The sequence below is a fragment of the Lactuca virosa genome, chromosome 9 (genome assembly GCF_052849685.1).
Source record: "Lactuca virosa cultivar CGN04683 chromosome 9, Lactuca_virosa_CGN04683_v6, whole genome shotgun sequence".
Lineage (NCBI taxonomy): Eukaryota > Viridiplantae > Streptophyta > Magnoliopsida > Asterales > Asteraceae > Lactuca > Lactuca virosa.
The window spans coordinates 96,964,410-96,986,404 of NC_136434.1; the positions used below are offsets into that span (position 1 = coordinate 96,964,410).

At 38.5% G+C, this 21,995-nt stretch overlaps 1 protein-coding gene across 1 annotated transcript; it reads left to right on the forward strand.

Moving 5' to 3' along the window:
• The first annotated feature begins 20,209 nt into the window (after nucleotides 1-20,209).
• LOC145135786 (membrane steroid-binding protein 2-like) lies at nucleotides 20,210-21,411 on the forward strand. The gene is made up of 2 exons (XM_079070002.1): nucleotides 20,210-20,630; nucleotides 21,052-21,411. The coding sequence occupies exons 1-2, from the start codon at nucleotides 20,338-20,340 to the stop codon at nucleotides 21,296-21,298; spliced, it is 540 nt and encodes a 179-aa protein (XP_078926128.1). The 5' UTR covers nucleotides 20,210-20,337; the 3' UTR covers nucleotides 21,299-21,411.
• Nucleotides 21,412-21,995: the final 584 nt, after the last annotated feature.

Consider the following 21,995-nt stretch of genomic DNA (forward strand, 5'->3'; position numbering starts at 1 on the left):
GGGGTCTGGAGAGAACTGAGGTGGGTGAAAAGAGGAAGTTCGAGGGATCTTCAAGATCCAACAAGAAAAGTAAATCCTCGAAGTCTGGTTCGAGAGGAGGAGGAGGCGAAGCGAAATGGTGCGAAAAGTGCAAAAAGAAACATCATGGGAAATGTGACGGGGAGGTCACTTGTTTTAAATGTGGGAAGCCTGGGCACTATGCCAACGAGTGCATATTCAACAAGAAAGTTTGTTATGGCTGCAACGAGGAAGGGCACCTTTTGAAGGACTGCCCGAAAAAGAAGGAGGCAGCAAGGCCTAATGTCCCACCGAAGCCAAAAGCCAGAGCTTTCCAGATGACACTCGAAGCCGCGAAGGAAGCAACGGACGTCGCTTCAGGTACCTTTCTTGTAAATGGATTGCCTGCCAATAGATTGTTTGATTCTGGAGCAAATTACTCCTTTATATCACATTAATTTGGTGGAAGACTAGCATTGCCTATAGAAAAACTTGATGATTCCCTAGTTGTAGAAGTTGCCAGTGGCAAATTCATACCTGTTAGCAATTGCATTAGGAATATCGTCATCGACTTAAACGGAAACGAATTCCATGAGGAGTTGTTACCTATTGAGCTGATTGGTTTCGATATCGTACTGGGAATGGATTGGCTTAGCACCAATGATGCCGAGATACTGTGCAAGAAGAAAATAGTAAGAGTGAACCCGCCTGGGAAAGATTCGTTTGTGGTCTACGGGGACAAACGTAGAGTGAATTCTGGAATCATTTCCCTAATGAAAGCCAGGAAATGTTTGTCCAAAGGATGCACATCGTACTTGGCATTCGTGATCGATGCAAAGAAGGAGAAAAAGGAGGTGAAGGATATACCGGTCGTGTGTGATTATCCGGAGGTCTTTCCCGAAGATCTTCCTGGATTACCGCCTGATAGACAAGTGGAGTTCAGAATAGACTTGTTACCAGGAACAACACCGATAGCGAAGGCACCATACCGATTAGCACCGACGGAGATGAAGGAGCTTATGACGCAACTTCAGGAGTTGTTGGACAATGGTTTCATTAGACCTAGTTCATCACCCTGGGGAGCTCCGGTGTTATTCGTAAAGAAGAAAGATGGAAGCATGAGGATGTGCATAGATTATAGAGAGCTGAACAAGGCAACGGTGAAGAACAAGTACCCATTGCCAAGGATTGATGACCTGTTAGATCAGCTGCAAGGTTCGAGTTATTTCTCCAAGATCGATCTTAGGTCAGGATATCATCAGCTGAAAGTGCGAGAGCAAGATATTGAGAAAACCGCGTTCAGAACGAGGTACAGACACTATGAGTTCTTGGTTATGTCGTTTGGACTAACCAATGCTCCAGCAGCATTCATGGATTTGAACAGGGTTTGTAAACCGTTACTCGATAAATATGTAATAGTGTTCATAGATGACATTCTGGTTTACTCAAAAAGCGAACAGGAGCATGGCAAGCACCTGCGAGAAGTGTTAGAAGTTCTGAAGAAGGAGAAGCTGTACGTAAAGTTCTCCAAATGTGATTTTTGGATTCGAGAAGTCCAATTCTTGGGTCACGTGGTTAACCAAGAAGGAATCATGGTTGACCCAGCAAAGATTGAAGCTGTGATGAAGTGGGAACGACCGAAAAGTCCTACAGAGATCCGAAGCTTTCTGGGATTAGCCGGATATTACTGAAGGTTTATCCAAGGATTTTCTTCGATAGCTGCTCCATTGACAACTTTGACCCATAAAGGAGCCACTTATACGTGGAGTGAGAAACACGAAGAATCATTTGAGAAGCTAAAGAAGAAGTTATGTGAAGCACCGATTCTTTCTCTGCCCGATGGAGTTGAAGACTTCGCAGTCTATAGCGATGCATCTGGAGTTGGGTTAGGTTGCGTTCTGACCCAAAGGGATAAGGTGATAGCATATGCATCGAGACAATTGAAAGAACACGAAAAGAACTACCCCACTCATGATCTGGAGTTGGCAGCGGTGGTATTTGCATTAAAGATTTGGAGACATTATCTTTACGGCACGAGGTGCAAGCTTTTCACCGATCATAAGAGTCTTCAATATCTCTTTGATAGAAAGGAGTTGAATATGAGGCAACGATGTTGGCTAGAGCTGCTTAAGGATTACGATTGCGAGATACTTTACCACCCTGGTAAAGTAAATGTCATAGCTGATGCTTTAAGCCGAAAAGTGAGCCTCGAAAGGAGAAGGCCGAGAGCGTTAAGAATTGAAGTGGTCTCAACGATCGTGGAAAGTATTAAGAGAGATCAAGAAGAAGATTTAGAGAAAAATGACCGAAAAGAAGAGCGTTTGGGCAGAACGCTGGTGTTCGGTACGAACAATCATGGGTTAAAGGTATTCCAAGATAGGATTTGGGTACCTAAGAAGGGAGGAATAAGAGATCTTCTGATGGAGGAAGCGCACAAGACGATGTACTCGATTCATCCCGGTAGCACTAAAATGTATAGGGACCTAAAGCCCTACTACTGGTGGCCGACGATGAAGCTCGATGTTGCAAAGTATGTGGCCGAGTGTGTAACTTGTGCAAGAGTCAAGGCACAACATCAGAAACCATACGGGAGTTTAGAACCCTTACCTGTACCCATGGGTAAATGGGAAGACATCACCATGGATTTTGTGACTAAACTACCCAGGACGAAGAACGGTCACGACATGATTTGGGTGGTCGTTGATCGATTCACTAAGAGTGCACACTTCATAGCAGCTAACGAAAGATGGTCGATGGATAAGCTCGCCAATGCTTACGTGAAGGAGGTGGTAAGACTACATGGTGTTCCTTTAACGATTGTATCAGATCGTGATAGTCGTTTCACATCAAGGTTTTGGAGGAGTCTACAAGAGGAATTGGGTACAAGGTTGTGTTTAAGTACAGCTTACCATCCGCAGACCGATGGTCAAAGCGAAAGAACGATCCAAACATTGGAGGATATGCTAAGAGCATGTACCCTGGAATTTCAAGGTAACTGGGATGAGTACTTACCTCTGGTAGAATTTTCCTACAACAATAGTTTTCATTCGAGCATCAAGATGGCACCTTATCAAGCCTTATATGGACAAAAGTGTCGTACGCCGTGTTGTTGGCTTGAAGCCGGAGAAAAGCAGTTTATGGGCCCCGAGATAATCCATCAGACTGCTGAAAAGCTAAAGGTGATTAGGGAAAGGATGTTAGCAGCTCAGGATCGTCAAAAGAGCTATGCTGACAAGAAGAGGCGACCGGTGATATTCGAAGTCGGGGATTCCATTTTGCTTAAAGTCTCACCATGGAAGAGACTTATAAGATTTGGGAAACGAGGAAAGCTGGGTCCAAGGTTTATTGGATCGTTCAAAGTTCTTCAGAAGATTGGGAACCAAGCTTACAAGCTCGAATTGCCCGAAGAACTAGATGGTATTCATAACACCTTCCATGTGTGTTATTTGAGGAAATTCACGGGAGAAGTTCCCGACATAATTCCAATCTCAGAGTTAAGAATGGATGAGAATAAGAGGTTGATCGAAGAGCCCGAGGCAATCGTTGACCGTAAGACTAAGAAGTTACGACGCAAGATGGTCGACTTAGTGCTAGTCTGTTGGAAACATATGAATGGGCCGAATCTCACTTGGGAAACAGAAAGTGACATGATGAGTCGCTATCCGCATCTGTTTGTTGACGCATGATTCCGGGACGGAATCATCCTAAGGGGGAGAGAATTGTAACGCCCGTGTTTCGGGGCTAGGAATTAGTAGATGATTTAATAGTCTAGGTCAACTATTGTAACTCTTTTTGAAGTAATAAAGATGAATTATTTGAGTATTATGTGAATTATGTGCATTTATGTGCTTATTACTTATTTATAAATGTATAATAAATAAAGGATAAAAATAAGCGTCAAAAATTAAAGTGTGAGATAAGCCCAATATCTTTATATAAATTTTTAGTGGTCGAAACAAGGATTTCGGGGATATAAAGAATGCCGAAATCTGAGTTATAACGAAGAAGTTATGACCTGTCGAAGTTTCACGACAGAACCGGCACAACACCGGGAGACGTAAAAAGTGAATTTACGATAGAGCGCCTTTTAGCCTTAGCTATCTAAACGAAAGTCGTAGAATAGGTTAAACCGAGAACATCCATAAAAAGAACGCCCAAATCTGACTTCGTATAAGGAAGTTATGAATTTTCTAAGATTCGGCTTAGCAGTACACAGCCCGAAACTCGAATGTTAGTTCGAGCGGTTTTTGGCTTACGCGACCTAAATGAGAGTTGAAGATATCATTAATAGGAACTCAATGGTAAAAAGACAGACGAAAATGGAGTCCGTATGTAGAAGTTATGAAATTTACGTAGTCATTTAACAGTATAATCTTCTCATACTGTTAAATTTAAAATCGGTCGAGAATTAGCCGACGGAGTCAAAATAAAAGTTGTAGATCTTGTTTTTACCTACGCATGGATATAAATAACGTCAAAAACGGAGCTCGTATGCAAAAGTTATGGGGTTTAGAAGTCGGCATGGTGCTGCAGCGAAGTGGGTGACGTGGCACAATCTGATGACGAAACGTGGCACCGACTCGACGAGTTCACCCCTTTTTCAGCCTATGAATACCCCCCGAGAGTTCCTTCATTTTTCATACCAAAACCCACTTATTCTTCTCTCTACTTACTCTTTAACACCCCTCAAACCCCCCAAAAAGCCTAGGAAAACCTTCTAGCATTAGAAGAAAGCCTTGGAGAGCCCGGAGGCTCCAAGAAAAAGAGTTTTTCGGTTTGCAACTCTGCCCGCGCGGAGCCCGGTTTTCAAGCAAACTTCTCGGTTTCGTCAAAGAATATTATTTTTAGAAGCGAAGTGCTGTCCGAATCACTCCGTATCAGGTGAGTGTATAGTCACTTTCATCTTACACATAGATATGAAGTATTTTATGTGCTATGTGTATAGGTATATGTTAGCTATTTACTTGAGATGTTGTTGAATGAAAGATCTATGCTTCTTTCTTTCAGATCTGAAACTTTTACCTTCAGATCTACACTTTATCTTTCATATCTAAGACTTTTCTTTTAGATCTGAGACCTTTTCTTTCAAATCTACACTTCCCCTACGATATTGGAAATCCATAGAACAGAACTTCATAAACTATATCCTGAACATAATCTAAGGGCAGTGCTATCTGCTTGTGTAAACAATATTGCAATTTCTATATCAATGTAAAAAATACTAACTCTGGTACAACTGGGTCATGGATACCCTGATATGCTTGTTTAAATCATGTGAAAAGTTCGTATCTGGAGTTAAAAATCTAATTGTAACATCCGGATTATCATAAATTGAGTATTTATTTTTGAGTCAAGGAGAGGTACTCGACGAGTTGACGCCTAGACTCTTCGAGTAGGATCGCGACTGCTGAGTAGGATTAATGAATGGACTCGACGAGTCGGTGAGTCGACTCGACGAGTCCGCGTTGTGGTCAGAAACCCTAAATCTTTGGGCCTGTGCCCTATTTAAGGGTCCTTATGGCCTTCATTTGCGGCCACTCATAACCTGGAGAAAACCCTAGCGAGCCAGAGAGCTTAGAGAGAGAGAGAGAGAGGGCTAATTTCACCACCTTAGTGCATTCTTGCAAGGAAGGAAGGAAGATTCAAGCTAGGCTGCTTAGAGGGGGCTCAAAACTTCTTCTATTTCATCAAGGGCTTCTGTTTGAGGTATGAATCCATGCCTATTTTCGTGTATATAGTAGATTTATGGAATCTAGGGTTTCTTTACCCTTTCTTCAGTTGGATTATGGAGCATGTGAAGTCCCATTGAGGAATAGACTTTAGATCTGGACCTTGAGAGGTCCAGAGTGTCCCAACAACCAAGATTTATGATGTTACATGAGAGTATTGAGCCTAGGACTCCATTTTTAGAGCTATTTCTTCAAATAGAGCTATATGTGCGATGCATGAACATAAAGTTCAGACCTTTACATGACTTTTGGGTGTTAGAAGGTCAGATCTATAGGTTAGAGAAACAGATCTGACCTAAGAAGGTCGTTTGAGCATTTTCATGGAAGAAACTCGCCGAGTCCATGAGCGGACTCGACGAGTCGGATCATGTTGCACCACGATTCGTGATCAGTGGTAACCCATCGAGAGAAAGGTTAACTCGACGAGTCGAGTGAGGCCTTAGGAGGATTCAGAGGACACGCATGGACTCGCCTAGTCACCCGAGTGCACTCGACGAGTCTGGTCAAAGTTGGACTGTTGACTGTGGTTGACTTTTAGGGTTTGGTCAACATTTGGACATTGGACCATTGGAGGGGTAAAATGGTCTTTTTCCCTTCTGAGAGAATATAGGGAGGGACTAGTCTAGCCTTTGAGAGCTGTATTAATTATAGATAATTACTTTATGTGATTAGGCGGAGGCTAGATCAAATATTCGAGTTCGAGACTTTCCGAGATTACCCGAGGTGAGTCTTCTCACTATACATTACCTAGAGTGGTAACTATGTGCAGGCCGTAGGGTCTTATGTGTTATGTGTATGTTGAGTTTATGTGCATTGTGATATATGTATGCTATGTGTTATATAGACCGGACCGGAGGGTCCTACGATTTAGACCGGACCAGAGGGTCCAACGATTTAGACCGGACCAGAGGGTCCAACGAGCTAGACCGGACTTGAGGGTCCAACGAGCTATGGGACCAGAGGGTCCCGCTGAGACATATTGATTGGAGGGTCATACCGAGTTATAGCCTCGAGTGGCTTATGTGTTGTATGTGGTATTTTGGGGAACTCACTAAGCATTTATGCTTACCGTGTTATGTGATATGTGTTTCAGGTACCAGCGAGGATCGCGGGAAGGCGCCGGCATGATTTGTACACACTGGCAGAGGATTATGTTTTGAGATTCTGGGATATGTTTTATTATGATGACATTTGATACATGAGATTTTGAGAATATTATATGAGTCTTATTATGATTGAAAAATGAAAAATTGTTTTAAAATTTACGTCGTTACACTAATTATCCTGTCTATGAGTCCATCTAGTACCCATCAAACATAGTGCATAGCTGTGAAAGATTGTATGTTGGCTTTTGGTTTCTTAGTCTCTCTTGGTTTAGTGGATGGAAAACATGCATACACATGTTGACACAGATTTTTTCAAGTAAGAAACAAAAAAAAATAGATTCATCACTTTATGTTAATCGAGAGATAAAGAATAAGAGTAAGATAAGTTGCAAGAGTTTTTGTAGTTGATTTCCGCAAATTGAAAATGACTCATTAAATAGAAAAGAACCGATTTTGGAATAAGTAACTGAAGTTCACTGAGACATATTAACAAACAGGTGGTGTGCAAATCGGAATATTTTCAATTCATATCCTTCTATATCTTCAAACGTAAAACCGAGAACTGGGAATTTAGAGAAATATCGAACCATTTAAAAATATCACCTGACTGGAATCGAGAACTGACAATTTATGGGGTTATCCTTGTCGCTCTACTTTCTTCGAAATTCCCACAATAAACATGATACCTGAATAAAGAAGATAACAATGGAGAACAATTAGAAAAATGAAGTATTTAAAAAGCACCAGATTTTGTGAATCAGAACGATAAAGATTTTGGGAAAATCAGAATTAGAAACGTATGAAATAATCAACCTAAGATAAATTTTAAAAAAGAAAATACCTTATTTGGTGCTATAAACTCAGAAGCTGAATAAAAATTACGTGATTGAGCAACAGGGATCGACTATTGCGACTGAGATGTCGATTACGGGTGGAGGGAAAAAGAAGCAGAAGAGTTATTGCAAGAAGGGAGCGGACTGATCAGGAGGCAGTTTGATACGAAAAGAAATCAAACAAAACGTCGACCAAATTCTCGACATTGACAGAGGAATAGAAATGAATAAATCAATAGAAATAAGGGATGAAGAGGTGGATTCGGTGAATCCTTGGCGGTGGCGATATCAACAGAGAACGGATGAGGAAGAGCGGGGAGTGAAGAAGAAAAAAAAAACAGGAACAATCGAGAAGATAAGCAGTGTGGAAAGAGCCGGTAGATAAGAGTAAGACGGTGGATCGATGAGCGGTGGTGGAAGGATCGGGAGGGTAGAGTAACAGAAATCGAATCCTTATTGGTAGACAAAACGGTGAAAGAAAGCCGAAACAACAACACGTGGCTACATAATAAAAAAATAACAAAATATGACCCCTAACAGAAACAGGCCCGGATTGTAAAAGCAGACATAAATGGAGGACGAAATCTGCCAAAAAACAGCCAAGTTCACTATTCCTAAGAATGGCTCTTCTTTAATATATATATATATATATATATATATATATATATATATATATATATGTTTAAGTTCTATGGAAAACAAAAAACCCTAAAAAAAACCTTAAAATCATAAAAATACATAAAAAAAATACTTAGAGATCACAAAGCTTTTTTTTGAATTTTTTTTTGCAAAAATCGCACCTTTTAACACAAAATCGCTGAAAAAAAATTTTGAAAAAAAAATTTGATTTTTTTTTCAGCGAAGTTTTAAAAAAAGCTGCGATTTTTTGATGTGTAAAGTCAAAAAAAAAGTTTTGTGATATCTTGGTATTTCTTTTATGCGGTTTTATGATTTTTAGGATTTTTTGTTTTTCCATATAACCCTTCTCTCTCTCTCTCTCTCTCTCTCTCTCTCTATATATATATATATATATATATATATATATATATATATATATATATACCTTTTATTATTTTCTCTTTCAAAAAGGCTTAAAAAATAAAATTTTTAAAGTATTATTTATCGGAAAACGTAATTTTTCCCCTCACACTTGCAAAATCTGATTTCAAACATTGTTTTCTAAAACACTTTTTGCCTTTTTGTTTAGAATAGATTAACTATTAATCAATTTATGTTTACTCATCTCCAATCTATTACTGTTTTTAGAAATTGTTTTCTAAAATAGCTTTTAGATTCATTGCATCTTCATATTTTCCGGAAAAAAACACTCCCTTAACAATTTTAGTTATTGTTAGTGTGCACTAATCTTTAAATTGTTTTATATTAGTATAACTAAATTGTTGTTTCTCTTTGAAGCATAATTGTTGAAAGTTCCCAACAACCAAAACCTAATAATACTCCTAATGCTCAAGATGCTCCACTGATGACCATGCCAGTCAATTATGCAGAGAAACTGGAAAAGTTTTATGTATTGCACTTTAAGAGGTGGCAGCAAAAGATGCTCTTCTATCTTAACACACTGAATCTCAGTAGATTCTTAATTGAAGAAGCTCCGAGGATACCCAAAGGAGAAAGAGATGTGCAAGCTTTAAGTGCTATTGAAGCTTGGAAACATTCAGATTTCTTGTGTATGAATAATGTTCTTAATGGTCTTGTTGATTCATTGTATAATGTCTATTGTGTAACAAAAACGGTCAAAGAACTATAAGTCTCAATGGACAAAAAGTACAAAACTAAAGATATCGGGACCAAGAAGTTTGTGGTTGCTCGGTTTCTAGACTATAATGTAACACCCTAAATCTAGTATGACTTGAAACCCTCAAGAATTGACATTTTAGCATAATTGGCCCCTTAAGTACGCTGGGCGTACATGAGTGTACGCTTAGCGTACTATGCAGGGTTGGACGCGGAGGAGCTGGGCGTACCAGAAGTACGCTGGGCGTACGCGCCAGGGATCCAAAACCTTAATTCTCGGACATAAGGCCTATTTAAGCGGCCTTAATTCCCTTGGACTTAACCCTAGAGAGCCTCCACAGCCTTAGAACGTCCTTACACTCCAGAGAAACTCGTGAGACCATTTTGAGCTTTAAAGAGTGCATTTGTGGCCTTCTAGTGTTCATTCCAAGAAGAAGAGGTGGTCAAGCAAGCTTGGAACAAGTTGGTGCTTCAAGAACCTACATTTTAGTCATCTTGCAAAGCTACTGGAGGTAAAAATCTTGGATCTTTCTTCTTTAATCTTTAGATCTAGCTAGGGTTTTCATCTTTGTCCCTTTTGGTTGATTTTGGACCTCCATTGGTGAGTTAAGCAACTCCAGAGGATGGAAATGACAGATCTGAGGTCCCTTAGTCCTTTTTCAACATAAAGATGGAATCTTGATGGGTATTTTGACCTCATGCATGGGCTAAGAGCTTTGAAAATGTCTTAATGAGGGTGTTGGGAGCATTTAAGACGTATAAAGGCATAAAGTTGCCAACTTTATGCCTTAGGTCGTCTTAATAGGGTTGGATCTGACTTCTGGACGTAAAAGAATCGAGTATTAAGCACTTAATGGAAAAAGTGCTTAATCGGTTAGTACGTTGGGCGTACCCCAGCGTACGCTGCGCGTAAGTCCTAGAACCCAAGTACGCTGCGCGTACCAGGATGGTACGCTAAGCGTACGCACCACAGTTGGGTCGAATCTGTTTTGGGCCTTGAGCTATTTGGGCCTCATTTGATTATTGGGCATGGGGGTATTCTGAGAATTATGAGTCATATCATCTATTATGGGCCATGGATATATTGATTGGGCCTTACTGGGTCAAGAGGCCCATTAGGGATTTTGGACTTGGACTTTGGGCCCATTAGCAAGGGATGGATAATTGGGCCTTTGGGAAGGGTTTGGAGTTTGGGTTTCCTTTGACTAGTTAAAGTCCTAACATTGTTTAAAATTATTATTCAGCGCGGGAGGTTACGGACTGTTAGGAGAACACTTTGTATTCGGCAGACTGAGGTGAGTCTCCTCACCATACTAATGGGTCTAAGGCACCAAGGCCGGCCTATTTTATGATGTGTAGTATTCTAAATGAGGTTGTGTTATGTCAGATGATAGTTGATATGAACTAGGAAATATGCTTTGATATATGTGATATGTTGTATGGAAGACCATGGGAGAGCCCATGGCACTCGGATGTAAGACCATGTGGAGAGCCCATGGCTTTCCTATCAAAGACCATGGGAGAGCCCATGACACTTAGGTGTAAGACCATGCGGAGAGCCCATGGAATCCAGGAGTAAGACCTTGGGGACGAGCCCACGACATCCTTATCAGTTGTATGCATGACTTATGTGGTGTATGCAGCCTTAGAGCTAACATGATATGTGATAATTGGATTGTATGTGTGGTATGCTCTGGGGAACTCACTAAGCATTCGCTTACAGTTTGTGGAATTGTTTCAGGTACATCTGAGCCCAAGGGCAAGGGCAAGGCGTGATGGCGCGGCGTGCACTCTATCTCACTTTTACTGATATGTTTTTGGGGACACTCTGATGAATTAAATAAGTTGTAATGAATACTGATTTGAAAACTGTTGTGCTGGGATTTCATGGATTATGCAAGTGTGTTTTATTAATTAAAAACGAAAATTTCTTTGAAATTTTTGGGTCGCTACATATAAAGTGGTAGATGGGATAACTGTTATTTCCTAAGTCCAAGAACTACAAGTCCTCCTACATTACATGAATGTCGGGGGTATGGGGTTTAAGAGCATTTTTTCTGTTGCTTACATGATTGAGAAGCTACCCCCTAATTGGGTTGATTTCGAGAATTAATTGAAACATAAGAGAAATGAGATGTCCATTGAGGACCTAACTGTTCGCCTTCGAATCGGAGAGGACAATTAGGTAGCTCAAAAGAGTACCTACGACCCTACCTCTGAAAAAGCTAATGTGACAGAGCATGGTCAAAGTTTTGGGAAGAACAAGTCTGCAAAGGGTAAATTCCAAAAGAAAAATAAGGGTGGAAACTTGGGAGCCAGAAGTGGAACTTTCAAGATGAAGTTTGTAACATCCGGAATCTAGAAGGTATTTATGGAAATAAATTCCCTTTTTAGGGACCAACTCGTCGAGTTTATGGCATAAACTCGACGTGTTGGAAGCTTTTGGGGCGCATGTTTTTAAGGACCAACTCGTCGACTTGTTGAAGGGAACTCGACGAGTTGGACGCTGTTTGAGAAACCCTAATTTTTGGGTTTTGCACCATATTTAAACACCTTAAGTGGGTGTGTTTAGGTATAAAGTTCTAACCTTGCTTAATATTTGCTTAGATCTCTTCTTTGGTTCAGTTGCATGCTTTTAGCCATGGATGGGTGATTGTTGGGGAAGTAGAAGTCCTAAGTGTTTATTCTTTCAGATCTATGATCTTCATGAGTTCTTTTGGCATAAAGGTGCTAACTTTATGGTCTCAAGGGCTTCATGCATCTATTAAGCTCTTCTTTTGGTCCCTTATGAGCTTTTGAGCCTCCCCTAGCCATGTATGAGTGTAGAGTTGGAAGCTTTATGTGACCATGCAGCCTTAAAGGACCAGATCTGTATTTTGGGGCCTTGTCTTGGTGATTAAGTGATTGTTGATTAAGCCCTTAACCTTTTAAGCCTAGGGTTTGGGTTTTGAGCCCACTTGGATGGTCCCTAGGGGTAAAATTACCCTTCTAGACACTATTTCAGTTAAGATCTGGGTGGGGAAGCTGTTAGTTTCGATTATGTTGGCTTAATGGATTAAGATGTTTGGTTCCTGATGAACTCGGCGAGTTAGATCGGTTCTTCTCGATTTTTCAGTCTGATGAAGGAAACTCGACGAGTTGAAGGGCAACTCGGCAAGTTGGGTCAACTTGGGCCGTTGACTTTGACTTTTGACTTATATCTTTGACCAAGTTTGTCCTAAGGGGTGTTTGTGGTAACCTGATTTGTATTTAAGGATAATATGGGCTTAGGATAAGACCCATATGGGGTTGGGGCCAATTCGGAAAATTGGGCCATTAGCGGGCCTTTGTAGATCTTTTGGTTTTGGGCCTCAGTTTTGGTTCATGTTGGGTCAAGGGTAAAATGGTCATTCTACCCCAAGTAAGGATTATGGATTATATCATGGAACCCAATTTCCAATTGGGTGTGTTGTTGGTATTGATAGCTCGGGAAGCCGGCAAGGCGGCGACCAGGGATTTTCCTTCGGGGAGCTTCTGCATTCGAGGTGAGTTTTCCTCACTGTATTTACGGGTCGAAGGCACCAATGCTGACCCTTTTGGATTGTTATCCTGGTTTATCATATGCTTGTATGCTGTAGTGAACTGTTAGATCGGTATCCTGGTAGATAAGGTGTTGCCATATTGTAGTGATCTGTTAGGTCAGTATCCTGGTAGATAGGATGATGTTATGCCTGGTGATCTGTTAGATCTTCCTGTTATCTGTTTTGGCTATATGTTATTGGTCGCGTGTGCATGAGTAGTGTGGTTGGGTTGAGACTGTATTGCTTTATGCTGCCAGTCAACAAACCCTGCAATATTTATATCGGTATGCTATATGCCTGCTTATCTGTTATGTGTATGACGACATGGTTGTGTATATGTGATTGGGTTGAGGCGGGCCTGCTTAGTACTGAAGGCCAACAGACCCAGGGAGTCCCAGATAGATTGAAAGCCAGTAGGGCGTACCAGTCAGGCCGAAGGCCCGGGGAACGGTCCAGACAGGCTGAAGGCCCGGTGAGGCGGTCCAGATATACCGAAAGTTCTGTGAGCGGTCCAGACATGCTAAAGGATCTGTATGTACGTTGTTTGTTGTTATGATTATGTGTTGTGGCGGTATTTTAGGGGAACTCACTAAGCTTCATGCTTATAATTTTGGTTTATGGTTTCAGGTACTTCAACGGATCTTGTCAGGGCGAAGGCGTGACCGTACACATCATCGCATTTTGGACTTATGATTTCCTGGAAAACTCTGATAATGTGAATGTTCTGAACACTATGTGGAAAGCGATTATGAATTTTAAATAATGTCTTGGAAACAATGCTTTTGTAAACACTTCTTTTGTTAAAGGGTTGATTTGAAAAGTTAAAATTTTATTGAAAATTTTGGGATGTTTCAAAGTTTCAAGGAAACTGTCACATGTATTACATCCATTATATTGGTACTTGCAATCGTTTCTATAAGAAATCTTGAAGTACATCAAATGAATGTTAAAACAACCTTTCTAAACAAGGATTTAGAAGAAGAAATCTACTTCAAATGGATGTTAAAACATTTTACCAATTGCTCATTTCGCACAAATATAACCCAAAATTGCACGAAAGAACAAGAACAAAAACTTGATTACTAAGGCATGTGTTTAATACAGTTTCCTTAAAACAAATTTGCCTTATATGGTTGTTTGTTTCCCAGGATTAGGGGTGAGCATTTGGATCGGTGGACCGGACCGGACCGTTTTTTTGGACCACCGGTCCGGTTCTCGGTTCTAGGAATCCATCAAAATCGGTCCGGTTTTTTTCCGGGTCCGGTCCGGTTTTTACAGGGTTTAAAACCGGTTGGACCCGATTTAAAAAAAAATTATAATCTGTGAAATTTTTTAAACAACCCTAACTCATTCGTTTTAAGTCGTATTAACACGCGGTTTTTTCCAACGTTTAATTTACAGTTTGTAGATGATTTTAGACTATAATTTTGTTGATTTTGGTATTATATTCAATGAGTTACAGTCTTTCAAAGTTAAGCTATCAAAGCTGAAAATTTTCAGCTTTTCAGCAACATTTTTAAAATTTTGTAATCTATGAAAATTTTTAAACAACCATAACTCATTCGTTTTAAGTCGGATTGACACCCGGTTTTTTTTCAACGTTTAATTTACAGTTTGTAGATGAATTTAGACTATAATTTTGTTGATTTTGGTATTATATTCAATGAGTTACAGTGTTTCAAAGTTGAGCTATCAAAGCTGAAAATTTTCAGCTTTTCAGCAAGATTTTTAGGACAAATTACACGAATGGTCCCTATGGTTTGGTGTTTGTTACGCGCCTAGTCCCTAACTCCATTTTTTAACCCTGCCAATCCTTAATAGTTTGGTTTCGTGCACGCTTGGTCCCTCATCTAACCTTCCGTTTGATTTTGGAGTTAAAACCCCACGTGCCTTGCACGTTGAGGGTTATTTCCGTCATTTTACTTATTCATCCTACCGCCAGTTTAAGAAATCGATGCGTTCAATTAAACGATCATACTCTACATTTTACAACACAATCATATACCAAAAAAAAAACACACAACTATGTGCAAAATCCTTACGTGAAAACCCTAGGAGCGACGGCTGCAATAACGAAGAACTGCAATGGGTTCTTGGCGCATTCGTGGTGAAATGGCTGAAATCGACGTTGATCAAAGTTATGGTATGTTTGATTGACTTTCGTTTCAATGATATTGACTGTTAAAGGTTAAATTTTGTTAGCTAAAAACGATTTTCTCTCCTCTACAGCTGGACATCCGACAGTGTTTTCAATAAGAATGCACCATGGAGGTGAGTTTACAAGCTTTCCTGGAAGGAAGTATATTCGTGGGAAGCAAACATTTGTTGATTTAATGGACATTGATATCTTTTCCGTTCATGACATTGATGAGATTATGGAAGACCTAGGGTATGCTTCAGTAGGTAAACCACTTTACTATCACTTTCAAAGGCCTTTTTGCGATTTAGATTTTGGGTTATTCGCTTTAGCTAGTGATGAAGATGTTCCTTATTTGGGGAGTTTTGTGGCTAAGCATAAGTTAATTGATGTATATATATAGAGCATGGCAAAACTACTTTGCACACCTATTTAATGTCCCCAACCCACAACTATGCAGACTTTGGAAAATATAAAAAAAAAGACAGAAGATTATAGATCTGTTTTTTGTGGAAATGGTAAGTATCAGGTAAGTGGCCCTTGGATGGACCAGTGCGCGGTGGATGTGGTTCAACAAACATGCTCCTGCAGGAAATGGGAACTCACTGGGATGCCATGCAAACATGTTGTTGCTACTATATGGGAGATGAGGAAGAATAGTAAGGATGTCGGAATACCAGAAACTTGGGTGCATGAGGTATATTGGCTAAAGACTTGGAAACATATGTACTCATTCAAAATTGAGCCCATTAATGGGAGAAGCATGTGGGAAAAGTCTGTGTGTCCAACAACTTTGGTTCCTCCTAAACATCGTGTCACAATAGGTAGACCAAAGAAGAAACGCAGAAAATCAGCTTATGAAATTGATGACATGGTGAAGGGTAATAGTGCATCAAGAGTCCTTCAGTCGGTCACTTGTTCAAAGTGCAACAACATTGGTCATAATGCAAGGAGTTGTAAGGGACAAAGATCTAGTGCTCCTAGTGGTTCTGGTGGTCCTGGTGGTTCTGGTAAGGGAAAAGGAAAAGCTGGTTGAGGGAAAGGGACTTGATCCATTAGTGAAAGTATGTTTTGTTGGTTAATCAGTTCTTTTGGTTAAACTGTGTCCTTTTGGTAAAACTGTGTCCTTATAGTTAATACTTTTGGGTAAATTGTGTTTCTTTTGGTTAATCATTTTGTTGATGTATGAAACTATGTTATGGAAAGTATGGAAACTAAATTACCCTTTATCAAATCCCACTTGTGTTATTGGTTGTTTATGTCAATTGAAAGCATATGTTATTGGTTGTTTTTGTCAATTGTTAGTGTTTACTTTTCCATATAAGTTCCAGAAACACTTAATCAAACACTTTTCCATATAAGTTCCAGAAACACTTAATCAAAATACATGGATCATAGAAGTCAAAATAAGTTCCAGAAACACTTAATCAAACACTTAACCAAAATATTATCAAATTCCCAAATACTTAATCAAAATACATTCCAGAAACACTTCAAATCACATACAACAACCAACTACATGGATCATAGAAGTCAAAATAAGTTCAAAAAAGACATAAACATCCCACATAGCATACTAGTTGGATCTTCTTAAGCACTACAACTTGTAAATAATGATTCCTATGAACATCCAACTTAAAATAATGATTATCTTCAGCAGCCGATTCTCAGCTTCAACTTTGTTCTTAGCCTTCAACAGCCCTGGAATTATCCTAGTACATCGTCCACATCCTTCATCATCAACCCATCCAATAAACTTACATTTAGGTCCCTGTCAAGTTCAAATCCAACAGATTTACAGTCATTGTCACACAAAAGCTTGAGTTAGAATCAAAATGACCTTACCTTCTTTGTGCAGCCATAAAACTTTCTTCCGGGGTTGTCGTCGGTCCATGATGTCAGTATAACACTTGGTTGCCCGCAATTACATTTCACCATTGTTGATTTTTTGTCCATTAAAGAAACGAGAGATGAAATGAGAGAACAAACGTAGAGGAAGAAAAGGGGGATGCACCGATCTAGGGTTTTTGAAGGGTGAATAAGTAAAATGACGGAAATAACCCTCAACGTGCAAGGCACGTGGGGTTTTAACTCCAAAATCAAACGGAAGGTTAGATGAGGGACCAGGCGTGCACGAAACCAAACTATTAAGGATTGGCAGGGTTAAAAAATGGAGTTAGGGACTAGGCGCGTAACAAACACCAAACCATAGGGACCATTCGTGTAATTTGTCCAGATTTTTAAAATTTTGTAATCTATGAAAATTTTTAAACAACCATAACTCATTATTTTTAAGTCGGATTGACCAGCGGTTTTTTACAACATTTAGTTTACAGTTTGTAGATGGATTTAGACTATAATTTTATTGATTTTGGTATTATATTAAGTGAGTTAGAATCCTTTAAAGTTGAGCTATCAAAGTTGAAATATTTCAACTTTTTAACTATTATTTTAGACTATAATTCTGAATTTTGTATATCTTTGACATATAAATCATATGAAAGGGATCTTGGTGAACTTGATTTATATGTTAGTTGCTTTTATTTGGAAAATTAATTTTGCAAGTTATAATATTACAACATCAAGGTAGATTAGTTATGCATGAAACGGAAACGTAATCATTTTTACAAGTTGTATCGTATCAACCCAATAACATATTCGTTTTAACGATTTCTATCAAACCCAAAAACTTATTTTAACGACCTGTACTCTATGCAATTAAAGTTGTACCGGTCCAAACAGGTCCAAGAACCGGAAAACCCGGACCTGGACCCGAACACGGACACGGACACGACTCATCCGGTCCGGTCCACGGTCCACAATATTCTCCATAACCGGTCCGGTCCAAGAGTCGGTCTGGTCCGGTCCGGTCCGGTTCGGTCCAAATGCTCACCCCTACGGCCCTACCCATGATACAACAGTAGAAAATAATTATTCTAGATTGTATGAACCCTCACTTGGTCGGTGTATACATTAGTTGCAGCAGGAGATGGAAGAAGAATAGAAAACATAAGAGAGAAAGAGAAGATTGATTTTGATTCATTCGGTGTAATCTAAACAGTCAAGGATATTTTCTATATATACTATAAATAGTAATTGGTGTTATTAAACATCAAAACATAACAGTCAACTAAAGGGAATAATTAATCCATAGATCAAAACTGAAATCTATTATTAATAGCCTTTAATTCGGGTTTGTCACTGTTAAACAAAAAGAAAATAACTGCAAAAAGATCCTTTGATTTTTTGGTTGACCAGTGGTGCATTTGTACCCGCAGGACGCGTGTTTGCACACAAGTTCAGTGAACCGAAGTAAAATCGGCTCACGTTTGCACCCTCCTTGTGTGTGCATGCAAGAGAGAGCATTTGATTCTATAAGTCTTACAAGGGTTAAAACCATTGTAGTTATATATACATCTTTTTATCTTTCTCCCACCTATGTGTGATGAAACAAAACCCAATTAACTCATTTGCTAACCTCTTTCAACTACCTCACTTTACCAAGTAATTTCTCATTCATTATTAATCCATTTTGGATGTGTGTTATATCAAAACGAATGTATCCCAAATGAGAACACAAACATATAATCATTTGTCCATTTGGTTACATTTAGAGTTCGGAATTCGTGCTCAGACATCGAAAAAACCCATTTTTTTGGATGTTAATAAAACTAATTTTCCAACAATCCCCACATGAATGAAATTGGTCCTTATTGAAAGAAGTATAAACCAACTCAACAAGAAGGCAACAAAATCATCGGTTTGTTTTGATTGTGTTTTTTGGTTGTTTTACATTTTTGTTTGATTTTCATTACTATATTGTATGATATGAACAATTTAATACATTTTTCTTTTATAACTTCAATACACAAAGCTTGCCCATAAATCTGGATATACTATAGTGACAATATGATTTTTATCTACACCCTCATGTAAGCTTTTATAACAATCTCACATAAATATATGATGCATTTAGAAAAAATATATATACATCTCCTCTCTAAAAGTAAGTAATGTTATGATCTTTACTGTAACATAAATATAATACATCATTCTTCAAATAAGATTAGACTTACTATACAAAATATAATTACTTTAAAAATAAGTTAAACTAATTTTTGGTCATTCTCGTTGAGAAATATATGTTTCTATGAATTGTTTATAATGATATAATCAGTTGTTTTAATACAATCGAAACTCGTCGGATTCAATTATAATTTTTGTTTATATTATACTTCAGGAATGTAAAAATTACACATTAAACAACTTTGTATAAATAGTTATTTTCGATTTCGACTATAAGCATAGCTTCATTGTTGATTTAAACATATACTAACAACTATTTCAACTGTATAATTGCATTAATGTGCAACGCGCAAGATTACGTCTAGTTATGATAAAAGAGAGTCTTCGAGGTGTACAAGTGGGCATCTTAGTCGACCTGGTCTGCCATGCCCAAGAGCCCTGCCCATGTCAAATTCTAGTCAACCATAAACTAACCCATTAAGGCCCACGAGATTTTTCTGGGCTACCCTCGAGCCTAAAAGCTCGGACATTTAAGGGATTTTTTTTTCATGTTTTACGTAACGGCTATATACTTGTATTGGTTTGTTTATTATACTAGTATACTTTAATCAGATTTTTCACTGCGATCAGATTCTAGTGATTTGTGTGTATAAATCTACAAAAGTTGTTTACAGTTCAAATCATAGCATGTTAAAATATTAATAATGGTTTATATGTCAACAACTCAGAGACAGAGAATGACAAGGTGAGGGAAGAGGATGGGCAGTGTGGGATGGAAAATGGTGGAGCCCAAACATAAATTATTAATGATTAAAATAAAATATAACAAATACTCATTAAAATTATGTAATGTTTTATTGCCATTTTACTTATCATACATAACAAAATCATTATTAAAATACCAAAATTTGAAGCAAAGCGTAAATATAACAGTTTTTACTTTTTAGAAACAAAACTGAAAAATTCTAATCTGAGGATCAAAAGTATAATTTACTCAATTATTTCTGTTAATATGGAAAATAAAATAAGCTTTGTTATGTCAATAAAATCGGATATTGTCATAGGTGACATCTTCAAGAGAGTTACGTGGAGTTGGCAGGTCTGTGATTTGTTGTTATATTTTGTATCACTAGGTAGATTAGCCGAAAGGGCTTTTACAACAAAAATCAAAGTATTGTCTCTAGTGCAAATCGTATGGCGATATATACAATGGTAACGGATGCCATCACCCAGTACACTGGACTATCACCGGCGGCGTTTTTCACCATATCGGCGATGATGTTGGTGGTGTATAAAGTTGTCTCCGGCATGTTTGTGGCGGCGGATGACTACATGGCTGTTAAACGTGAACAGGAATACGTACAGCGTGAACCAGTCCAAGTAGGAAACATCACGGAGGACGAATTGAGACCTTACAACGGTTCTGATCCTAGTAAACCCTTATTGATGGCCATTAAAGGAAAGATCTACGATGTTTCTCGCTCCAGGTGACAACGAACCTTCCTAACGCAATTCTATATGTTTTACTCCTCCTTTCCTCAGGTTTTTAGGTTACAAATTTGTACTCATATAGTCATATACCATAGAATTTTAAGTTTGATTCGGTTCACTTACTTGGATAAAATGTTTTATTGCGGGGCAATAGATCGGAATGAATCCTAGCATCAATAATTTTGCAATAGTGATGCTAACCAAATAGGTAATAACTTCGTAATTAGTAAACAGGAAAACATTGGGGATTTTCCGAAATGTGATTTAGCTTCGAAGTCATCATTATCTTTATTAACAACAGGGCTTATTAGGGATATTTTTATCTTCTTCAGATCTTCTACAACCTCTCTTCATCTTTTTCGTTGATTTAAGATAACAAGAAGAAAGATTGATATTTTAATCAAATTAATGTTGCAGGATGTTCTATGGTCCTGGAGGACCATACGCGTTGTTTGCTGGTAGGGATGCTAGCCGAGCTTTAGCTCTCATGTCATTTGAGGCATCTGATCTTACTGGGAACATTGAGGGTCTGAGTGCATCTGAGCTTGAAGTTCTGGAAGATTGGGAAGCTAAGTTTGAGGAGAAGTATGTGAAGGTTGGGCAGCTAGTCTCAGAAGAAACAACATCAACCGGTGTTACCCAGGATCAGACTAAAGTAGAGTAGCTGCATAACTGTAGATCGTATGTACCATTTCAAAAATATAATTGGTTTTATGTGAATTACAAGATCTATGACACTTTGTAACTCAAAACTTGTGTAAAAATTCTGTAACCTCATTTTTGGTTTGTTGGATATATATATATATATATATATATATATATATATATATATATATATACTTTGTTTTTCTTCGTTAAACTTGATATCATGCATTTCAGGAAGCGTTTTTGTATGTGGTTATCAGAATTGAAATTAAATGAAGTCTTTACCACATAAAATACAAATTTATTGTTATTTTTCATGTTTTGTTTTTTTCTCTTGCATACTGATAGAGACTGCTTTAAGCTTCAGAATTTTACTGGTTAATTCACATATCTTAAATCAAGTTGGTGCATTATAATTTTAGCTTTGGATAGTATAGGCTCCCATCAGGTAAGAACATTAGTAATCTAAGTGATCCAAACTTTTTTTTATATTTTTAAGGTTATGGGTTATGAACACTTACCATTTGGTACTAATTTTTTGCCTGTTTTGTATGAGGTTTGAACATGTTTTCAGTTATGAACACTTAACATTTGGTACTAATTTCTTGAAGTTGTTTTATGTAGTAAGGCTTATATGAACATGTGAGGGTAAAATGGTCATCTTTTTCAGGAGTGAATTGGTAATGCCTTGAGGAAAGTTTGAAAAGTTGCAGGAA

What these genes read in the sequence shown, in the direction of transcription:
- LOC145135786 (XM_079070002.1), top strand. Translation starts at nt 20,338, where the DNA reads ATGGCGATATATACAATGGTAACGGATGCCATCACCCAGTACACTGGA. An exon ending in TACGATGTTTCTCGCTCCAG is followed by an intron (nt 20,631 to 21,051) that starts GTGACAACGAAC and finishes TTAATGTTGCAG; the next exon opens with GATGTTCTATGGTCCTGGAG.